Here is a 25,473-nt window from a genome sequence, read left to right on the forward strand (position 1 = left end):
ATATGCCATAATATTTCAGGAATTAAAATAGAATCCTATCAGAATTTACAAATACATAACTTAGAGATACTTTGGATAATTAATAACTAAAACAACTAACTCACTTCCAGAATTAGTAAAAAATTATTACATCTTTAAATATGGTGTATCTGAAACTTAAAATACAGTTTAGTGTAAAGTAGTGTAAAAATTAATATACCAGAAAAACAATATGAAATAATTTTATGCTTGAGAGAATTAGTAAAATCCTCTCCTGTATATTTTTGCTTAAGACTAGTTCTACTTATGGCTTTCTTTGCATCTTCCAGAACTCTTTAGTTCATGTTGCTATAGGTCTGGCCTGCCTAAGATCCTCAAGAGGCACTATTTGCCAAGAAGTTAGGTAAGAGTCAGGAAATATTTAGCAACTGTGAACATCTGAATAGATTTGCTTACAGAATGAGCTTCCATGGTTGGACTGATTACTGTATTTTCAGTTTGCTACAGTGAAAAAAGCAACAGTTCTAGAACAAAATTAATAGTTCATTTAGCCAACTCAAATAATAAAATCTTTCAAGTAATTCCTAGAGGTTCAAAACACTTATCTGATGACCACAGCAGATTTGTAAAACAGTGTGAACAGCAAATTTCTAGTAAATGCTTCCTGAACTTTGGTGGCACATGGTCCTAGTCTAAAATAAAGTTAATTTTCAAATGCTGGTGGATTTTGAGTACATGCTTAAGATTATTACTAAAATCAAAGCTGGTTTACAGAGGTTTTGTCCTCTTTTCTTCTGCAGAGAGAGACAAAAGGAAAAAAGTATTCACTTTAGCAGGAATGGGACTGCATAGGGATGCTTGGTCTTAGGACATTAAATGTAAAAAAATATGAACATTGGGAGAAACACAGTTTTGCAAAGATGACAGATGGATACTTTAATAGAATGCAGCTCTACTTATATACTGAAAAAATCTTCACTTATCCTGCAAAGTTACCAAGCCATCGAAATTTGGATTTTGTTATTTTCAGAGTGTTCTGAAGGGCCCAACACCCTATTAAAGTCCCAGACTTCAAGAAAGTATCTTTCCATGTAAGACAGTGCTTAATTATTTGAGTGCCCTGACATTAACCAGACTTTAAAATAAAACAGAAATAAAACGTAATGTTATCCTCACTTGATTTTGAGAATTATCTAAACATTTTAATCATTTGATTACCATATCACAATAAAAAACAAAGCAGAAAATGCCTCACTATTACATGCCTGTGTAGAATTCTTACCCTTGAATGTTGGTTTTTACATTAGTTGTTAGGTTTCCCTATTCAGACAGTATTTTATAGCTTTTCTGTTTTCTCATGTATGACAATTAAATTTCATAGTCTACAGATTATTTGTCCATTTACAAAGATGTTCTAACAAGAAACTAAAATATTACTTCCTACATACTTTTACTATTTAAAACTGACATATAATTAACTGGGCAGATCCTGTATGTCTGAGGCAGATTTCACTGAAGTACATTACCAGGTTTACTCTACAGAACCTTGAAAATTCAAAAAGATATTTGTTGAATATTTGACCAAGTGCTTCAAAATGCTGAACTAATTCTGCACTCAAATGATAGTGTTTGATCTAATTTCTGGCATCAGTACAACATGTCACACAGAAGAAAAATATCTTATTTAAAGTAAGGTCTTGACAGCAGTCTGGCATAGTCAACAATACTATTTACAAATTGGAATACTAGTTATAATCGAACATGTATGGAGGGAATTATTTTTTTTTCCTCTGACCTCTTGAAACAATGTAAACACTTAAATTTTCACTCTCCAGTCTTTCTTAAATAATCTAATCTCCAAATACAGAAAAATATTAGTAAACATAATATGAACAAATTGAAGAAGTGATACCAAATGTGATGCCAGTAATAATAGACTTAAAATAGATGTTTCACGCCACTGACCCTTCCTTAGCATCCTCTCAGAACAAGACCCAATCTTGCCCAGTATGAACTAAGCCTTATTCTAATCATTCTGTGATCTTTAGTGAAATTCTCCCATTATGGTTGGAAGTTCTGGCTGTGATGTAGTGTTTATTAATCAAGCACAGAACCACACTAATGTACATAGCCTGTGAACTAACATATTTTCCTAATGCAGTCAGCTCAACGCATAGGCAGACACAATGCAAGTGTCTGCACTATCTGCACAGGCATACCTGATACAGCATGACAACTCACTCCCCATCTCAAACTCCCCAAGAGGATAGGCAGAGAACAATGGAAAAATCTACTGCTACTTAAACATCAACTTCCAGATAGAAGTATTTTTAAAATAGGTACAATTTCTTATATATAAACTAATGTGGAATAGGTAAACTATTATAAGTTTAGCAGACTGTCTATCTTCCATGTTGATAGCTCTACTGTACTGATGAAAATTCAGGCTAATAAATATAAAATCACTAAGTGCTCTTAACTTTGGGGCAAAATTACTTACTTGGTACAACACTTCTGCTAGAGTTCATTATATTAAAGATAAAGTCTTTCTAAAGTCTATTCTATTATTCCTCAGTTGTAAATTCTGTTTCACAATAAAGGTATGCTTGATTCCTTTGACTTGACATTTCACGCTTCCATCCCCTCTCTACATAAATTATACGTATCTTGAAGTATCTCCTAATAAACTTGTCCAAATAGCTACTTTTGGGTGGTTTTGTCCATTTTTATCAAATTGTTCATGATCCTTTTTGGTGGTACAATACTCAGAACTGAGTGCAGTAATACAACCACACTTTTATGGGTTCTGCATTTGTAGCAACAACCACATGGTGACAGCCACATCACAGTGTAAATTAATGTTCAGTTCATTTTCTAGTACAAACCTGAAATCTTTCACTATATTTCACTATATTAATACTTTTATCCTTCACTACTTGCATCTCATTTAACATAAATTTAATTTTGCCTTAAATTTTAGAACGTTTATTTTTAAGATGTTTAGTTAGGTACTCCACTGACTAGGTCAATAGCTTCTTTCCTGCCATCCATCTTTCTCAACAGGTACTGGAACAGACCCTCCTATCACAAAAAGGAAAGCCAAGATTATTCAAGATTATTTGTACCTTTAGCTGTAACTAATGTAACTGCAGACTTTCAACTGATTTATGGCCTGCCTGCTATTTATTTCAAAGAAAATACCAGCTCCCCACCAACCCTGGTATACAAGCTCCCTTTGCTTGAATAGAAGGTATCCTTCCAAACTGTACCATAGCAGTAACTATTGCCCAAGTATTACTTTATTCTGTCACTGTAAAGGTGAATTTCCTCAAATTACAATGTCCACTGACTGGCACCAGAACAGGGATAAGCTTAAGCAATAGTGTAAGCACTGCCATACATGGCACTATTCAAGATAATTTATCATATATGCACAAAAGGATTACATTTCACCTTTGCTATACCTCTACTCACAGCTCTTTTTTTACATGGCTAGGGACAGCATTCATTATTTTGCCAGTGAGAGCTTATATTCATTCAGTGATTACTAGAACATTTTCAGAGTCAACGATTTTTAACATTTGGTGCCAGATTTCATATACAAATTCATGATAATGTATTTTTACTTTGTCAAAATGCTGATCAAGCTCACCCATTATTCAAGACAGTCCACAAATTTTTCTAAAAATTATGTTATACTTTCTACCACTCTTGTAAATTGTGTGTAATCTGAATTTTTAAAAAAATAGTTTTATATTTTCTTCCATATTTCTATGGTATTGAGAATTGAGCTAAGAATCCATTCTAAAAGCATGTCATGCAACTCCACAGTGTTTAAAGACACTTTGTTTCTTCAGTTTGTCTAATAAAGTGTGTTTCATCCTTCTGGACTAAAATGTACACCTTACATACTATTATAAATGTAGCAATTTATACACATTTAAAAAGCAACAGAATATAAAAACTGTCTGACAAAGAGGTCAGCTGAAGATCCCATTTTGTTAAGGTTTAAGGAAAATAAATACAGTAGTGACTGTGAATTTGAGTTCCATCAGTTTCTAACAGTATATGAAAGTTTGAAGTCAGTAGCTTCGAGTTCAAAATTAAACATCTGCATTTAAGAACCTGTCCAAGTCAGAAAGTCAGAAAGACCTTGAAAGTCAAGAGGTCATAGCATGGATGTAACTAAAGAACACTTAGAAGGAGAAATACTGATTTGAGAACAAATGCTACCTATACAATTTCCTTATATACTGGCATCATTACATTACTACCATCCCTAGGGAAAGAAAAAAAGCACATTTCAACAATAGCCCACATTTATGTATATTTATAAAACACAAAAACAAAAAACCCTTTAAAATCAGAATGTTAACTGAAGAGTTACACAAAACCTCTTACCTTCTTTCTCTTTGGGTCTTAAAGCTCTTTCTTCTTTTTTGTGCTTTGCTTCCAGCAATTCTCGTTTCAGCTGCCGCGCTTCCTTCCGTAGCTCCTCACTGCAAAGTGAAATATTTACAATAATATAACCTTCTGAGATGTACAACTACTCAGAAGAAACAGAATCAAAGTAAATGGGCAGTAGATTTTTGATACAAACAAAGGGAAGGTATGCACTGATGCTAAGAACATGGCTCAAAGATCACTTAGGACCTCAGAAAGTCTGTATTTTCATTAGCAGGGATAACAAAAGAACATCAGCAGACATCTTACTTTAAGACCCCATTAGAAATATATTATGGAAATGAATAATAAAACAAGGAATCCCCATTTGAATTTTAACATTCTATTAGCCATGAGAAGCACAGGAAGAGAATCTAAAACAGAGGTACTGCCAAATAAATATTGCATGTGTTCTAAAATTCAATTTACTCAAGTAATAAATCTTAGTATTTTTCCTGGATTTTTTGGCTGGACAAAAAAATTCAGTGACAAAAAAATTAAATGTATGTAAGTATATATTATTAGAGATGAAAATTAATTTCATTCTACAAATAGCTCATATGATAACACAAAAAAAAAAAGAAATAAAAAATTTCAAATAATTCTGCCAATATGAAATGAAATATTTTTCTTCTTAGAATTACAATTTTTAAGGAACCTCCGAAGATCAGACAGTCCAGGTTCCTTGTTCAATTGAGGACCAGATACAGGAGGATGCTCTGAGCACTGTCCAGTCAGGTTCTGAATATCTAAAAATGGAGACTCCAAAAGATCTTTGGGAAACAACTAGTTCTTAACCTTCCTCAATGCAAAAAAACCTCTTCTGTAAAGAAAATGAATTCAGAATTAGATATACTGATGGGTTTCAGCTTTCCCACAAGTCTCTGCTGGTGGTGTACTTGATTCCTAACTCAAAAAGGAACATAAGGTCAAAACTGCATCAAGCACTCCTTTTCTACAATGACTCTCAAGTCACCTCTTGGACATTTCTTTCTAAAATGTCATTCAGCAGTTGTACTGCCCTGCAGCTTGATTTCCAGCTGTAAAACATAGCATTTAGTTATATTACAAGGATATTTTTATTGTATTGTGCCAACTTAGGTATTAAATTCAAATTATTTGCAATATTCTGTTCACATGTTTATTCTAAAAAATAAAAATAAGAATATCACTGGCTTTCAAATAAATGCTTGACATAAATCTTCCTGTACTATAAACACTGCAGAAGTTCAGTTATTTCTCTAAATCAAAGAGTCAACACTTTCTGAACCTGTATCATATAATCCCTTGCCTCCTGTTTTCCCAAAAGGCAATACAGTTATCTACTACCTACAAAATCACACAAACTTGCATTAATTTTAATTTTGGTAATTTCTTTTTCTTCTGAAAAGTGTAGGAAACCCTTTTATTATACCTGGTTATGAGTGAAGGAAGGCTAACTTGCCTTCATTTCTTTGTCATCATACCTATAATGATGAAATAGTAGTTCTGTTCTTTGAATTCTTGTAGTTTTCTAACTTTTATTAAAATGAACACTAGTAAAGCAGAAAGCATTACAATTTCACCAAAGTTCTTATACTTATGTAAGCCAACCCTATTATCTGAAAAGGTTTAATTTTAAAAGATGAAGGAGGAAATGTTTGGGAACAACCCTACTGAAAAGGACTGGGAGAACACGGTTATGACCCATCAGTGTGCACTCTCAGCCCAAAATGCCAGCTGTGTCCTGGGTTGCATCAAAGGCAGGGTGGCCCCCAGAGAGATGGAGGTTATTTTCTGCAGTTATCTTCTTAATAACATATATTCTATGCTTCAACTTTCTAATATGTATAAATAAAAATCAGCTGAAATTTAGCCAAATATTTTAGGTTAAATGGATAAAATTGCTTCTAAGTGACATGTACTGAAGGTGTTTTTCTGAAAGTAATTAAGGGTCTTCTTATTCAAAAAACAGAAGTTCTGTATTTGACTTCACTTTGGTAAAAGCAAAAAGAACTGATTATAGAAATGAACAGTAATTGTGACTTTGATGTAAGTGTCCATATGATCATACTTGGTATGCACAAGTCCAAAACTATTCCTTCTTCTCTACATGAACTTATATGCCTCTTTGTACTTGTAGGCTTCTGCACGCATGTATATAAACCATAACTACCTGTGTGTGTTTAAGCATACCAAGTTTCTAACAAATAAAATATATATTATATACAGACACAATTAAGACCTAGAGAGGCACAGTATGTTATTTAACTGTGATTTAGGGAAAAAGAAAAGGCTGTATATATTCAAAACTAATTAAGCTATTCCCATCCAGTGATGACAAATTTCAGAAGATGCTGAAATTAATTTGATGCTGTATTCCAATCAAAAAGTGATTGAAAACTTTGCATTCTATGCATTTCCAAATTTATCCCAACTCCACTCTAAACTTCCCTACAATTTGGAGCATTTGCTACTCCCTCTCTAAACTCCACGTAAGACCAAAGAGAGGCCCAAGCTCCCTGAGGTTATCCTAGCATACAGTCATTCACTGGTGCTGGTACAATCACTATTAAACAAGATCACATTCTTTCAAAACTGAAATATTTAGATGGTGGCAAAACAATACAGATAGCCCCACAGTTAGAGAATTTACTGAGATAAATGTAAATTTATAATGCAGAACTATTCAGACACTGAACAACAGAAAGATCAGGGCATCTTCATCACTGGGCCTGAGGTTTTTCTAAAATTCAAGTCATGGCTGAAACAGGAATTAATTCAGTGAAGCGCTGTAGTTATTATTTTTGATGGCATAGCATGTTATTTTCCTCTCTCTTTTTTAGTATTATAATTACATTGATTATATTTTTTTAAAGACAATTTCCTTTCATTTGCTTTTGCTGTGTTCTCATCCAGTAACATCAAATGAAAATAACTAATTGGTTATCCTTAAACAGTAACATTATGTAGGAAGTGTTATTCCAAGTAAGCATATCAGAACTAAGAAAACAACCTAAAATACTCACATTAATTTTATAAGCAATTCTAGAATGTTATAAATAACAAAATTATATCAAGATTATTACATAAGTTTAATTTTTACAGGAGCAGAATCCTATAGCAACTTAATAATATAAAATTATTACTGAAGTATTTCAACATTGTTCATGTTAATTTCATAGCAGAAGAGATGATTTTAATTCAGTTTAGATAAACCAAATAAAAACCAAGCTGTAGTACAATATTATCTTTTCATCATGTAAACTAATAGCTTGGAAGGAAGTCCTCGATTCAATCCCCTCCTATTATAGGCACTCACATCTTTCCCCAGACACATTAATTCCATTAATAACACATTTCATGTTCTCATTCTTATATTTATTAATGATAATTTTCAATGCCCATGATTTATATGGAAAGATTATTCTAGAACTGACAAGCAAGGCACCTTAATAATACCAGAGACAATAACAAAGAAAACAGAAATCTCTATTCAGATAATAGCTTTGTTTTCTGCTAGACACTCTTGAAAAATGCAAAAAATTCTGTTTAGGCATTACAATTCCAAGTTAAAATACAAACAGTATTTTCAAATACAGAAACCCAATGGTAAAACAAAACAATATAAAATGTCATGTTTTATGACTAGATAATTTGCAGAATGTGTGGAAGAATCAAGGTGAATGTTCTGCTCTACACTGTCAGTTTTGAAGCCTTTTCTGATATTCCCTTCTGCTCCTTGGGTATCTGTGAACATGCAATTCTTGGAATGGATAGCAAATTTCCCATTTGGCACGTACATCTAAGACTTTTCTGGGGTTCAAGAATCTTATTTTTGTCTGGACTGCATTACTCTTCAACTTTGGTACTGCAAGAATTTTATAACTGTAAATATGAGAATAAAAATTATGGATTTGGAATATGCACTTTGTCTCTCTGCCAGCCTGGTTTTGCTGTAGAAGTCAGACATATGTCTGTTTTCTGTATCTCAAATAAGATGATATAAAAATGGTGGCCGACATATTCAGCAGTCTTGACATTGGAAAACTGTAAATGAAACATTTTAATATAGCTGCTGTGTCCTGTATGGCCACCTGTGTTAACAGTAAAGCTGACAGTTAATCTTGTTTTTGACTTCAGCAGTAGCTGGTCTACTACAGTTTGCAATTAGGACTCCAATTCTGTGTTTTAAAAATAAAATGTTAAAAACCTCTGAATTAATTAATTTATGGATGAATCACCACAATTTATATATTTTACCTAGGAAAGATTTAAATGATGAAATATAAAAGGACTGGCAAGTTTATTGAAGACTACATGGCCAACTGTTACTGTCTTTTCACTACCATAAACCTGAGTGTAAACAGGTGCATCACATCACTAACACTTCAGAAAACTGGCACTCTATTTTAATTATACATACTGAACTGTAAGCTATGTGGTATATCAGCAGTCCCAGTACTGTACAGTGAATTCTCACAGGCTGCAGCTGAGGAACAATGTTCACATTTGACTCTACTGAGAGAAACTCAGCAAACAGGGCCCATAAGCTGAACATGAAGTACAAACCTGTGTAAGAAAGATACCAATAAAGAGGCAATATATTTCATTATGGTTACTAACACAGATGTAGAAGGAAAAAACCCCACAGGTTTCAGGGCACACAAGCTCTTCAGCTAGTTTATTTTTCTTCCACAGTTTACTTAATAAAAGGTATTAGCTTTCACTACAAACTTTCTTTGTTTCAGCCATCAGTTACACTGCCAGAAAATGCAAATGTATACATGAGGGCATGTGTCGAAGCATATATCATATATTAAGGCTGATTTTATGCACTGTGTGGACTTTCTATGTTCACAGCAGATCCTAGAACAGATAGGAGACCCTAAGTTTTCTCAGTTTAAGATGAAAACCTAACTTTGCTTACCGCAAAATAGTTAACAACTGTTAAATGAAACAAGAAAAAGTGGAGACCAATAGCATCTTTCATCCAGACCAATGTTGTATCTATCTGGATTGCAAATGCCTAACTTAATGCTTTATAGAAGTAGGGTTTGTGTGTGTATTTTTTTTTTTTTTTCCCAAAAAACATACCACATTGCAGCCCAACAGAACTGTTGCAATTAAGAGGTTTCCTCTTACTCTGTCACTTTGGAATGACGGCCTACAGGAGGAATTTTTGGTTTTATTCCTTACTGTATAATTCTTTGATTCTTAAATGTCACCCTATTTCTATCATTCAAGCTTTTGAATGGTAAAACATTCTTTCCAACTTCACAATCCTTACAAATGTCTATTAACAAACTGTGGTGGGTTTTTTTTTTTAGTATTTAAATTACTACTGAACACCTGGAATTAAAACTAGCCTTAAATTTGACTCAAAACAATACCTTTGAACATACTTCACATTCTTTTTTGACCAACTTCTTACTTATTTTGCAGTTCTTGTTCTGTGTTTTCCTCTCTTTAATTTTAACCATCTCCTCCAGATTAATCTTAAATAAATTTTATCATGAATATTTAGCCTAGAAAAAAGTCTTACTGTGGCTCAGGAAATACCTACATGCAGGTTAATTTATCAGAATATTTTTAAATAAACCAATTCAACATGTTTTTTCTATTAGCCACTAATAGCCATCTTTAATATTCTTATTTTCATATCTAGATCATTGTATTTTGTTCTACTATCTTAGGGGAAGCAAACCAAATTTGTAACTCAATATGAAATCTTAGAAGTGTGGTCTCACAATAAAAGTCAAACAGGTTCTAATATCTTAGATAAAACTAATAAACCCTTTAGAAGTAGCAAGGCTATACACACACACACACACACAAAAATCTAAAAAGTATTACTTGCAATGCAAAGCTCACAAAAATATGGACCATAAAGTCAAGCAATTAATTAGTGCGACAAACAAGCAGTATAATTTTTAGAGGAATTTTGTCTCTGCAAACCTAAAGCTAGAGCTGTCAGAATGGATTGTAAAAGGTCTTATGTTAGAAAGTGTATTAAAGGGGCTAAGATGAGTTTTAAAAGGAAAGAGCTGAAAGTTTAATGCTAAAATGATTGAATTAATTAAAACAAGAGAAGCAAAAGGTCACCAGGTCACATGGGATTAAAAGCAATAATAAAGTGAAATAACTACTGATTAAATGACTGATTTGTGTCAGCTTTCTCAAAAGGAGATTCTAGGGAGTAACTCTCCAAGAAACAAGAACAGAGAGAGAGGTGCCAGAAGGGTAAATTTCAACCAACTTTAAGTGTGATAAAGTTCCAGAGTACATCCTCAGAAAGAACTCAGAAATGAGTGTTTCAATAACTCACCCTAAAACCAGTGCTGTACCAGATGACCAAATAGGAACAAACACTTCATCTCTACAACAAAAGGGATGACCAAGCACAGCACTCTGGATGTCTTGACAACTTATGTTTGAAGTAACTAATCAAGTAAATAAGTAAAAATAAACTTGAACAATGAGTCTCTAAGTTTTCTCACTAATCCAGTAATTTTATTCAAACTGACTGGTGAAAGTGTAGATGAACAAAGTCATAGACAACAAGATGAACAGCTTTATATATTCAAAAAGCCTATAGAATGTGCCTTTTAAAGAGAGAGAAAAGGGTGAAAAGTGGATTGAAGAGTGAAAGAGTGAAAAAAACTTTCTAGACTAAGACAAGAATAAGCAATTATATTGCTTATTTCATAATAACTAAATTAATACTTCAAGTTAAATATTTTGAATAAATAGAGTGAGATACATTTCCAGAAGATCCAAAATCAGGAACTCAGCCAACCCCAGACAAAATATGGTGGTTTCTCATGGTTTTAGCTCAGGAATGGAAAAACCCAAATAAAATTATCTTACAAAACTGAAGAATACCCTGCAGAGAGAAGTCCTTCTACTCTTTACAAGGGCTGTTACTCTAAAGTAACAGAAAAAGTTAATGAAAAAAGCCTATGAACTTAACTAGTAACAGCACAATGACGATCTCTACCAATCTGTAGTTGTGGAAAACAATAACAGAACATGTATATTTATTTAAGGAGAATAAACCAGCAATTATTATAGTGGCTCTAAAAGAGACAGTCAATATTACTCCATTTAGAATACTATAAATGAAACTGAATATCCTATGCCAAAATTGCCAACACAGTAATACAGGAAACTCCAGAAAAGATGACTAAGATTATTCCCATCATGAAAAATCACCCCTGACCTGAAGATGAAGCAAAAAGGAATTATTCATTTCAAGAGATGAAACAGAAAAAACATGAAAAAGTGTAGTAAAACCACAGCTTACTACAAACTTTTAATACTAGACAAGGAGGCACTCAGTAATATCCCAGTAATTTAGAAAAGATAAAATATTTTTCACTTTTCAGATGAGACTATAGTTTCTTTGGGGTAAAAAACCTTCACATTATTCAAAGCATGTCTGACATTTACATGAAAAACAGGAACATCTATTTAGAACAGTTAGTGCTAAAAATTAATTTCAGAAGAAATAGAATACTCTATGCCTTGGCACCATCTAGTTACAAATCAGCTTAGGGGTATTGCTGATGGATTCCTTTCCCAGGTCTCTGAGGCCAATGGTGCTGGTCACTGGCCAGACAGTTCCACTTGCAGATTCCTACATCATCAATGGAGGCAAAGAAGCTTCAGACAGCAGCATATGCCAAATGGAAATTTTTCTCTACAAGTCTCATTCCGACTCTCCATTTTATGCAAAGTGTCATCAGTGCTCATGATTACTAAGCACCAAAGTATTTGTATCAGCACCAGAGTCTTCAAAAGAATGTAATGCCAGGGATGATGAAAATAGCTTTATATATATTCTACTAATACTGGTATACCATAGGTTATTTAAAACATCTAACTGGACAGATTAAACTAAGAATATAATATATGCCAATTATATATCACCATTTCTTGGAAATTGGATAAAACACTTGCTCTGAGTTTTGCCTGCTGTTTCCCAACATCTGATAAAAATTTTTAACAGATGGAAATGATTGCAAAGTGAACAGCACTCCCTTCATGTTCTCGATTCTGCTGATTTAATCACAAACCCACTGAATCTGATAGTAATGAAACAATAGACTTGTTGCTGATGAGATCACCAAATGGCTTCCATAAAAACCTATCAGACACTGTAAAATATAGTCACCACAGATATACAGTTATTTTCTGATCTGTTCTGACCTGTCAATACAAAATAGTAAATTCTATAGTAGAAGCAATGTTAAATAAACAAATTTTATTTCTAATTACATTGAATAACCTTATTAAAAAAAGAATTTTGCCAAAAATCTTTCATACAGCTAGCTGGCCTAGACATTTATAGATTTTAACATTCTTCCCTATTACAAAATGGCAACATTATTCCTGAGTAAGTCTGCTCTGCAATCTATCTATAACTGGTATTTAAAACCCAAACCATGTTAAAATGATTTGCTACTGCAGACTACAACTGGGAACTGAGTACACAGTAGCTAGTAGTTCTAGTAATGTAAAAAAGGCTTGAAATTAAGTATATCTCAAGGTGCTCTCAGGATCAATGTTGAAATGTCTGAAAGATCAGCTAAACATTCTACAGAATCTTCCTAATGTATTCCTCCACAAGCAACTACAGATTTTTTTTTTTACTAAGACTAGAAATGAGCAGATATCTGAAGAGAAAATAATTTAATTTTTCCCGAATGTCAACTTTACATAAAATTGCTTTTTTGTCCATAAAAATGTCATCGACTTAATGCCAGCTTAAAGACTGTATGCAGAATGTTTCAAGTCTAGAAACAATCACTGAGCCTCACTCAAAACAAAAACCCCCTCCTTCTTCCAATAGTACTATTTGAGCCTCAAAGGATCCAACAGGGTGATTCATCCAGCCTGGGGATCCTCCCTGGCTGCCCCCTCTTCTAGGGGCTCCTCTGATCCAGACAAGAGAGAGCAGACTGGAAAGAATTTTTCTGGCAGCAAGAAAAGAACCTAGCTGCAGCAAATGCTTTTCCCAAGGCCTCTTTTGTCATATGAAGGAACCACATGTACCTGATGTGACAGGGTGGAGATGTAGAACACTACGGGAAAGTCAAAAGCCAGGATTTCCACTGTCAGAACAATTTACATCATATTCTTCTGAGGAACTCCTGAAGACAAAGATTGCTAGGTACAGGCTGGATGAGATGCTCTGGTAGCAGCATCCTGCTCTTTGTTTCCCTTCTCCTATTTAAGGCAGAAACAGAGACATATGCAGTAAAAACAGCACTTCCGGGAATTACCCTCCTGAGTTCCACAACAGAATGCAATCAAAATAAGCCAAGTAATATATTGTGATTTCTCTGTCAAGCACTGTAACCTCAGTCTACCCCTGCTTCTGTACCAGGACACAAGCTGGTTAAGAGGATGTTTTAAAATCCTCCTGACTTGTTTTTATTATCTCCTCTATCTAAATAAGCTGACAGGAGGAGCAGATCAGTTTCAAATGGGATTTTGGTGAGAATTCGCCATCAAGTCCTTCTGGCTGTCCAGTAAAAGAAAAGATCCTCATGTCAAACTTTGTTCATAAATCAGATTCCAGACATAAGATAGGATGTGATTAGATATACTGTAAAGAGACATTTTGTGTAGAAGGTGAAATACAATATAAATGGAGATCTGAATGAGCATAAAAATACATCCAAACAAACAGAGGACAACAGAATGTAAGCTACAGGTGTTATTTGCTACTTTTAATATGACCAGGACTTGTGGGTATAAAATGAAACTGCAAACCAGTATATTTAAAAGAAATAAAAGGAAATATTGCCCACACTGCTAACAATTACATTGAGGAATGTATTACCACAAGACACCAAACAGAATAAAACCATGAACAGGTTCAAAGTAACTAGTCACAGAAGAAAAATATACCACAGAACTATGAACAGAGAAGGTCAAATGAACTTCCTGACTAAATAACCCTTGAATTTCACATTGTTGGAAAAAGGAAAATTGCCCAGTAGTATTCTAATACTATGCTGCTTCTGTCCACCATGCGAGACAGGACATTTGGCTAAATAGATCTTTGATCTAATTTGGCATAATTTATTCTTCAATCAGTTATGGCTTCTAAAACACTGACATTACTTGACTTAGTAGCACAAAACCATGGAGTGGTATCTGCCATACTAGAGACTTCCATGTCTGAAATTGCATAAATGTACTTATTTTTAAAAATTATTTTAGGAATTAAATATTGCTCATGTAAAAATATTCATGACAGAAGATGATTTGTCATTTTCTGTTTCTGAATGGAGGGAAACTAAGTTATTTTGCTGCTCCAAGAAAGATCAGAGTCCTATTTTATGTAACTGTAAATCTTAATATAACATTGAAAGCAACAACTGTGAGATATGCAATGGTAAAACAAAAAGCAAAAGCTTTCTAATTTTATGTAATGCATCAATGGTAAAACAAGGAAGTAGGTTAATTACCAATAGATTAATTTTGAAATACAATCAAAGCCTAAGTCGGTATTTATGACCTGTGGAAACTGCCTTCATACTGAGCACTTAAAGTTCAACCATCATGCTTCATCAGACATAAGAATTATCTGAAGAATGTCTAAAGACTATAGAATTAATTACACCAATTTACACACAATCAGAAAAACAATCCCAGTTTCCCAGTGTTATCAAAGTGTTATCCCAGTGTTATCAAATGTATTTCAGTGTGTAGTATATTCTGTATATTAGTTTATTGATTTCAACTACATGAGTCACAGAAATCAATGAAAAATTAGCATCATAGTAAGACACTACAAAAGGATTTATAAAATTAAAGTGATAGTTTCTATAACAATTACTATAATCTGTGAAGTCTATGAATAACCAAAAGTAAGGTCCATTATTTCAGACCCCAACAAGCACCATCTCAGGTCTAGGTTATTTTACAGAGGAATATTTGAGCTGATCTGCTTCATACTCCAGGTGGATTTCACATTCTTATGAAGTACTTTCATCTCTGATCTTTTCCCATTACCCATTCCCTACTCATGTGAAAAAAGAATGGCGCCAAAATGCCTCTTACATTGTCTCACATCTGTATATCAATTAAGCATGGACTATATGTGAGCCAGAAAAAACACTTTGATAGCTCTTAAGGCTGAAAGAAAAGAATTTCTAAATTGAGCTAAAGCACATCTCAAAAATGAAATCAAGTAGCAAAGACATTTTATTTTTTCAGTAGATCTGAAACTGGACCTGAATCATTATGTTGCAATAGAAGTCTACTTCAGATGATCATCTCACCCTCAGGTGTGATTGAAAAGATTTGTAATTGACTAATAATTAACATTATCCGTATCAAGCCTATTTAAGGATCAACAGGATGGTTTATTCTAGTGATTGTAGCAATTTAGAGATAACAGAATGGCATATACAACCATGTGAATTATTTGTATTCTAAGTGCAGTTCCCAATTCTTCAGTTTTATACAATGCTTTATATATAACTAATTCTACTGGGTTATTATAAATATAGTTTAATGTATTATACCTATCTCAAAATGAAATAAAATGATAAAAAAAAAAAAAAAACCAAACCAAAAAACCAAAACCCAAACCAAAACCAAAAAACAACCAAACAAAAAACCCAAACAAATCTATTAATTATATAGGCTTAAAATGTGTAGGCTGAAAATATTTCCAAACAACTAGCTCTAAGTATACAAGGAAAACAAACCTCATATTTGAGCATTTCTAAGAAAGGTGCTACTTAGCATATATTTTATACCATGTGTAACTGCTTCAGTTCGGAAATATCCTGCAAGTTTCATCTTTTTAGGCTTTGGTCAATTAAGTTTTTGTTTACTAGTTGAATTTATTATAAAACAGTTGACTAAATTTTATATTTAAGCTGACATAGTAACATGTTTACAGCTCATATCACAAGAACAGTTTGTGCTTGTAATAATGCCACTACTGACATTAATTCGATTAGTAGAGGGCTATAGAGGGCATTTATCTGTCACATATAAACATGCTGTCACATAAGTAATCTTTTAAAATTGTAAACATAGTACTTGATTTAATAAACATGTAACTGCTTTACTATTGCCCAAATAATATAACTCATATACTTTAACTATGTTTTACACTCTATGAAGTAATGCAAATTATTCTTAGTATAGACAAGCTCCATTAAACAGACAAGAAAACCAGCTGTAACACACAGAAATATCACCTGCTGAAGACAGTGCTCATTTGGATTAAGGAACAAAAATTAGTAACTAGTTCATCACTACTTTGAAAACAAAACAGGCATGTGGCATCATAACAAAGCCTGCTACATGGGTTTTAATTAAGTACAGAAACACTAAGGGCAAACTATGCTTCGTGAAAAAGTCTAAGAATTTCCAGGAGCCTATTAGTCTCAACTTCTTAGCACTAAATAGTGTGTTATCTCTAGGCTGCTTGGAATTTAGAATCAGAATGCACCTAAAAATACTAAAGTCTACCAATAAACCAGTAAAACTCAGTGCTTAAATAGTTAAGTAGACAGTTAAAATAATGATATCTGCACTTAGAAATCAAAGGATGTCCCATTCTTTTAAATTTTCTTACTGAAATTACGGACAAAGAACATTTATTGACAGTCAATAAAGAAAAAGATAAAAAGATCACACCAAGAAGTAGTCTTTCTACAAGAACATAAAGTAAAAATGTTGCCAATACCTTTTTACTTTTCATCTTATGTTTAATTTCTTCACTGCATCTGTTAATCAGTGCTAAAACAATAAAGATCACTGGACTGAGATAATGGGTCTCATGATCCTCAATGTTACTTTTTCCTTATATTAAAAAAATTCCTTTCTATCCTAAAGTCTATACATAATAATGTAAAATACAATATAGTAATTTAGGGGTTTTTACTGCAAAACGTGTAGCATTGTAATACCAGGAATACATATAGTACAGTATACTATATTATAATATACTATTAGAGTATTAGTTACTTCTCTGTTATCATTATCAGCATTTTGGGATGTGGTTTTCATTGGTTGATTAGTCAGTAAAATCCTGTTCCTGTTTTTACTGAACTACCAAAGATTATTACTAAATATTCTCAAGTAAGGAATGTCAATTGATATACTTAATATAAAATACTCATGTCACTTAAGTAACCTATTTCAATTTTTTTGTGAGAGTCCATTTGATTTTTACAATTTAAATCTAAAAATACTTGGGAAAATGCTTACAAACTAAAATCAGTAGTCAAACCTCATTCAAATCAGATGTACCCTATTTTATTCTAAAATATTTATATCTGTAATATTCTAATAAATAGAAGGTGACAGCTGTATGCTCAAAAGTTCATATTCTAAAGGGTTAAATGCAGAAAACACAAAGTGAGACTAAATTGAGGGATGGAAGACACCTCAGCTGAAGAAAACAAAATAACGGATTTAAAAACTTTTTGAGTGTTAATAGATTATTGAGACGAGGTTTATTCTTGAGGTCAAGAAGTATTGATAATATTTAAACACTGAATGTGTTGAGGCTTTTTTTTTTTAAAGAAAAACTTGAGACACATGTGGCACACAGCCTCAGGAGGCTGCAAAAGGAGAGCAGGGTATTCAGCACATATTTTATTAAGTCAATTTTCTTTTCAGCTTTGCAGCTCACCTTTAAAATAAAAGCTTTGATTCTGCTGAAAACAGCAAAATTTGTGGAAAATCCACAGGGAGGCTCCAAATCCTCGGGATTTGTGGATTTTCTGTTTGAACAGATTTTTATTGTTCCTGTTGATTGTCCCAACACTCACTTTCAGGCACCAGGCAGCTTGAGTTATGTTATCTGTGGGCATTTAAACAGTACCAGCAGGTAGCTTAACTTTCCAAACTCATTTTTCCTAGAAGGTAGAATGCCAAATAACTGTTTGGAGAGACATGAAAATGTAAAAAGAATGATCTGATCAGTTTTGTTAATTTAACTTGGTTTAATAATTGCCACTGACTTGTTAGATATATTAAGTTATAAAAATATTTTTATATGGACTGACACCTCTATTTTCATTCTTTTTGTTATTGCCTGATCACATACTATAGGAAAAATGGCTCTGTCTGGGCTAAATGCCCAGAACATTTGAAGCATCTCATACTGAAACAATAGTACTCTTTGTTGAACACCATCTGCTAGCAGATTTTTTTTTAAATCATTGTGTGTCTGCTAATACAGATGCACTGCACTTCGACAAAAGTGGAATTACATTTAAGCTCAGACTAAATACTATTCTTGTAAAAAGTGTTTAACTTCACATAATGATTGAGCTGCAGTTATATTGATGCAATACACACAAGATAAGCATGTTTTATGTAACCAGATTATTCAGAAATATTTGCTCTTGCTCTTTTGATTTTTACATAGTCATCATTCTTTCAGTACCATAAATCTTACCTGCCAGTGATCATTTTTGTTGTGAATTTGTTGGTATTTTTCGTAACTCTGTGTTTCTTCACTAGCTATTATAAACTGACTTGGCTAAATTAAAAATCAGACAGTAAACAGTATATTAATAAACATCTAGAGACACTAAATAATTCTTATCTGCAGTATAAAACCAGAAATGCATTAATAGACTTATAGAAATTAAAATCTGGGCAATAATTAACTCTGTTTTGAAAAGTGCAAGAAAAAAGTATAGGGAAGATAGGTAAAAGTGGAGTTAGTCAATAGGAAGAACCACATAGTAGCATGAAACCCACAGACAATGCAAACAAAACTGAAGACAGCACTGTGGCTATATTCACAGTTCTCTTTAAAAAATTTTGTGGAATTAATATTCAGGTCATACCAGTCCTGGCTGAAGTTCCACTTAAAAGTTCCAAATTACATGACAAATGTTAAACTGATTTTTGGAATAGCTAAAAAGAAATAGCTCAAAATTTGTAGCAAATTATTTTTAAAGATGGATCTAATGCAGAAGGTCTACTAGGTTAGTTTATCTGCTTCCTCTTTCCTATGAGACACGTACCACTTTTTGGTACTCTTAGTATAAATATCTCAAACAATCATTTCCTTATGCTTCATAATTTGGAAAATATTTCTGATATCCAGTTCAAATATTCTGATTCTCCCTTTCTTTCAACATCTTGGAACTTCCCTGGTTTTGTTCTTTGAAAAGTCCCTTAAGAAATATGCTATCGTACATCCTCATACACGAGTAGACACTAAAGCTTTACAAATGACTTTGCGTCCACTGACCAGTTATAACTGTATACATACAGGCAATCTCAAACACAAAATAAAGCAAATTAGCTTAATATAAAATTAAAATGTCAATTACAGCTTCTCAAGGCAATTAATCTTGCAGTACCATTCAATTTAACTTTAGGTTTTTTGGTAAGCTAAGGCAGAAGGCTCTTGGTTGAAACTATATTCAGTTGTATTTCTAAACTGAATGGAATTCAAGAAATAATGAAAGTAGCATGGATACTTCAGAAACAGATTTTCTGTTTAGTACTCAAAATGCATTAAAAAATTACGATGGATAACTGGCTTCTTTTAAAGTTTCCTTTTCCTTTAGTAGGTATAGTAAAAAGAGTAATTTGTAAAGAAAAAGCTAGACAGCTATTTTCATGATCCTACTAATCAATTAATATTTCTAGTGAACAAAACCAGGAATTTCATAATCCACAATTCTATAATTTTTGAGGGTTGTGGCCACTGGAAGACAAATTGAATACCAAAGCAGAATTATGTACCTTTTAAGTCTGGTACTTTTTGAGTAGCTGATTAATATTTTATATAAATGCCTTCCAACACATACTCTCAAGGGAATTTAGTATTTACACAATCACATCCTTAAAATTCTAACTTGCAAGACAAGGCTGCTGTTCATATTTCACATAATTTAGCTGAGGAAAACAGTTAGTGCTCATTGTATTATGAAGTAATAATGTATTAATAAACAGACTACAGGCCTATAAATATTTCTCCAGCAAAATATTATAAATAATTTTAAGTACTCTGTATAAAATAATCTCCCTTGCATATCTAGTCTCAGAAATGACCAAGCAGTCATGAGGCATTACACATTACGTTTTGTTTAAAATAAGTCATACAAAAACAAAACACAAAGAACAGATAAATAATGATTTCTACTACTGACATATATTGCAGAACATTTCACAATTAGTAAAACCAAACTGGGTTAAACAAAGCTTTCTTTAACAGCAAAACAAGTAATAAATGAAGATACTTTCTCATAACTCACTACTTTTCAAAGAATTTCCCTACTTCACAATCTTTCTCAACACAGGATTTTAGTAACAGTCAATACCTTTTTTAAGTGATCTGCTGAAGCGATTACTATACAACAAAAAATTAATAGGAAATCACCAAGCTAAAACTTGGCCAGTAATTTTTTTAAACTGGTATATAACACAAGCCCTTAAAAACCAGCAACAGTTTATTGGATTTTTTTGGGCATAACATGATCAAAGTGTTCTCTAAACCACAAAAACATGAAACTATTAATTACAGGTTCAGAACATTTTAAAAGTGCGTTCCATTTAAAAATTTCACATTGCAAATAAAGAAAAATTGAACTCCACATTTATATGGAAGCTGCTGTGCTCATGTGTTTATGTCTCACAGCTACATAAATATATCATTCATGCACATTGTCTTCACCTGCTCTCAGGGCTTTTTTTAAAAGCTTGTTCACAGCTTCTTTTGCAGACTTTCTTTCCTCAAAAATCTATTTTTTCCTTGTAATGAAACCTGCACTTGGCTGGCAGCTAGTCAGCTCTTTTACACTTTTTTGACTTTCAAGTACTTAACATCACTTTGTGTAGTTTGGATGCAGAAAAAGAACTACCCTTTTCCCCCTAACAAGAGTAACATTGATTTGTCTTGTCCTTAACCGCTTCTCTTCTGTGTCAGTGAAACTGCAAGAGTCCACCAAACTCTTCTGTTTCACTGTGTTACCAGATTAAAAAAAGACATCAACCAGATGACTTCTGACATGAAAACTTAAAACAAAAAAAATACATGAAAAATTAAATATTCAGTAAATCCAGCGCTAGCATTTATTTTAGGTACAAAAGTCCTTGATATTTGGTTATTCATCGACATTCATGTGTTTGACATCAGTTTTGGCTCATGGTCATGACTTTTCCAGTAGATACTCTTGCAACAGTTTTTCCTGCCTTTCTACCAGTTATTTTTCTTTTCAGACTGTTCTACGATCTTGTTTATCCTTTTAGTAATTCATCCTTATCTAAACTATTGCCAAATACTGTTTTTTTGTATATTTGCGTTACCATTCTTGCATAAAATTAAGTACGTGTTACAAAGAATGCAGCAACCTTCAAATTACACATTATTGCACAATTTTTGATCTGGTATAAAACCAAATAAAGAAAAAAAAGAGAAGGGAGTCACTTAACATTTCTGTTATATGACATACTGAAAAGCCATACTATGTATACTTTTATCAATACCTTTACTAAAACTACTTTAAAAGTTAAAAAGAAGGGTTAATTCATTAAGAACAAATTTTTCCACAACTAGTTTATTAAAGTATGCAAAAGACTGAAACCAGCAGCATCAGAAGTGAGTCTTAGGAAAGTACAGCCATGTCTTTCACCTTCCAGGCTTCATGTCTACCCTTCCTACCCACCCCTGACACTAAGCAGATATCTCAGAACTTAATGACAAATGAAAGTAATTTCTTTAACATTCATAAGAAAGTAGTAAAATTGCTCAAGTAGATAGGGCAAAATATCTTATAGGGGAATATTTAACTTCTTGGCTACAATTCACAAAGTACAGCAATAGATTTTAATTACTTAATTTTCCTGTACCTCATGATATTCAGCATTTTCTACACGAAGGATTTCATACTAACAGAGAACAAACAATGTGAGGACAAACTAACAGAGAACAAAAAAATTGTGGTTTTAAGTTTCTCTAGAAGGCAAAGCAAGGTAGTTAGGGCTTAGCCAGTAACAGATATCATATAAATACCACTAAAATACAGCACCAGATCTACCAAAAAACCCAACAAACTAAAAATTAATTTATTTGGAAAGAGGTGTAAGTAGTAACTGCATCCACTCCCCTGGCAGTACATGGTAGAGCACTACCTTCAGGCTAAGTAGACTGCAGAAATACAGCAGTTCACAACTCTCCAGAAATACATTCTAGAGCATTTAGGAAAGAAGAGATGAGTGAATAAACTTAAACCTAAGTTCCAAAGATTCCTCCTTAAAACAGAAAATTTCAATTGTATTTTTAAGATAACGGAATTTGCTGCTTTTGGAGAGGAATGACATCTTGAAATTATAGAAGTATAAAATAAATGTATTATATTTGAGAGAAGAAAAAAACCCCACAAAATTAAATGGGCCCAAAGTGATGATTTAAGTCTTGTCTACCTTTGCATTAAAAAGGGCAAATAGGAAAGAAGAAAATAATGTCAGTTTTTGCTATTTTTCTTCACAGGACTGTGCTAATTGGTATTAATGAAACATACAGAGTCTGCCTTGTGTATAGGTAATAGAAACAACTAGTTCAAAATGCTATCCTGGCATTCAGTAAATTGAATATGCCAACACCACATCTCACTGTTGATTACATTGTCCAACAAGAGATCAATCTCACACTACTGTGTAAGATTGTGTGTTTTGACTCCAATCAGACTGTATGAGCACAAGGAATACGAAAATTTGCGTTTGATAGAGACAAGTAAAAAGACTTCAGACAACTGACTTTCATGCCTCTGCTGTGGTGTAAAAAAGGTAAGTCACTTCATTCCCGTAAGAGTCTAGCTTCGTACATAAATACTTCTCAGCTCTGCCCCCATACACTCTTTTGCTTTCTATTTTCCTGCCTCTTTCATCTAGATTGAAATTCTGTGATAAAATCCAGAAAGAAACTAAAACTTCATTCTCAAAGGCCTCCTGTGCTACTCATCCTCTGCCACAATATTTAGAACCCCCCAAATGATACCATGTGTAAGCAGATGTCAGCCAATAGCCCCTTCTGTCCTCTTATTTTTCCCACTGTCTTTCCCTACTCCCACTTACCGTAACGGTGAACAAGAAGAGCAGAACTATATTAATTTCTAAACACAAACTTGTGATTCTGTGCTCTGTATTTGCACGTTGCATCAATGCCCCAACCCCACTTTTCTGATTGCCAATAGCTTGGAAATATGCTGGCAAAGACTGTATCCTTTCCATGCTAACACAGGATCCAGCTTGAAATGGCATAAAAGACAGTTACGTATGGTGATATCGATACCCTCACTGTCAATAATCCTCAAGACTATAAAGGAAGAATAAATTACTTTTCTTTTTAAAAAAACAACTTTGCTGAGTGTTTCAAAGTGAGCAAGAATATTAAGCATAATTTAAAAAATCATTATCAAGAGACCATCTTCCAAACAGGCAACATCAAGTGGCAGCAAAGCAAGAGCAGCCATTTACAATTTTTACATGCTTATTTTGCTAAAAATAAGCATAATCTACCACCAGGTTGGATTTATTTATACACACATACAAAAAGTAACTTTTTCACTCTAGTTTTAATTGCCAAATGCCTTTAAATATGAATACAAAAACTAAATGAATAGAATGACTTATTTATACAGAGTAGATTATGTAAATGGAAAAAACTTAATCCTGCAGTTCAAATGCACATCATGAAAGAGTATTTTAGATACCAAATTCAGTGCAGTGTCTATATCATATTTAAAAAAGTTAATGTTGGAAGAAGAATTGAAAACAGCTCATGGTGTTAGTCTGGATGAAGCTACTTCTGGGACAACTGGTAATCTTGCATTCCATGGCCATGCAAACCAAACTGGTTATGCAGGTAAGGAATGGCTTTAGGAGTTCTTTAGGAGAAAAAATTAATCTAGTTGGGCAGGAAAAAAAACCCGTGATTTTGAAAAAATCTGCACAGTGGACTACTAAACATTATTTTTAAGAATGAAGACATTAGATTTTAGAGATTGGTAAATACATACAGAATACGTCTACGTTGCAGTAGAAGTGGAGACCCACTTGCTGTGTTGGGAAATGCAGTAATAGTTTTGTTTGTGAAACTACCAGTTGCAATAGTATAGCTAACAGCTTGATATCTCATCAGGCAGGCTAGTAGCCAGGGGAATAAAAACATATATACCTCTCATATATACCCAAATCATAGCATATATATCTCTCATATATACCCAAAACCTGCAAAGATGTACATATTAAATGATGGGCCCAGGAAAATAAAGGATAAAAGTAACAATTCATTAAACTACTTCTTAATGGAATAGTTTTTAGTATTAAAGATGCACAGATTCCATAAAATATTTTGAGATTATTGCTACACATGCATTTTTATTCATGTTTCAGGCCTTTGTTTGGGTGGGTTTTGTATTGTTTTAATTTTGCATAGGTATAGGTATCCCATTATTTGTTCTTGAAAAATTTCCAATTCATGATACCACTTGAAGATGAGTTTTACTACTTTGTGTCTTTCCTGTTTTGAACTCAAAAACTAAAACCTAGACTGAGTTAAACTGGTATTACATATTTAATATTTTCAAATATAGAAACAATGAAAGAAATAACTTGCACTTCTGTTGTTTTTGTAATTGGAAACTTCTGGCTTGTCCATGCTCCTTTTCATGACTGTTAGATTAATTTAATATCATGCAGCTTTTTCATGCTATTTTTCAATATAGATGAGCAGGAATTACATGGAAAGAACTTCAAGTCAATAACCTAAAAGAGAGCAAACTAAGATTTATAAAAATGCTGGTCTGTAAATGAGTGTGAAAACATGTGACGAAACAGTGAATGTTAACTGCCTCAAGACATTGCTCACTCAGACTCTCTCTTTTCAGACAGCATTACCAGTCTTTTTCTGACCACACCTGTCCCACAGGAGTCTCCAGCGGAGTACTGATGTTATGTTTTAGTCTCAATTCATGAAAAGAAAAAAGCACCCTTTCATCTGCTTGGGGGGCATATAAGAGACATTTCCAGCACACATAGTGAGTTTTCATTAAAATGCATCCTTTT

The 25,473-nt window shown here is 33.1% G+C and overlaps 1 protein-coding gene across 1 annotated transcript in view; it reads right to left on the reverse strand.

Annotated features, from left to right (window-relative positions):
* CWC27 (CWC27 spliceosome associated cyclophilin) overlaps positions 1-25,473 on the reverse strand; it is a 94,442-nt gene that overhangs the window by 25,235 nt on the left and 43,734 nt on the right. The window contains exon 11 of the mRNA XM_021534375.3: positions 4,381-4,478. Within this exon, the coding sequence (XP_021390050.1) occupies positions 4,381-4,478 (98 nt within the window). The remainder of the gene's footprint in view (positions 1-4,380; positions 4,479-25,473) is intronic.

This window comes from Lonchura striata, chromosome Z, assembly GCF_046129695.1.
Source record: "Lonchura striata isolate bLonStr1 chromosome Z, bLonStr1.mat, whole genome shotgun sequence".
NCBI classification, from domain to species: Eukaryota; Metazoa; Chordata; class Aves; order Passeriformes; family Estrildidae; genus Lonchura; species Lonchura striata.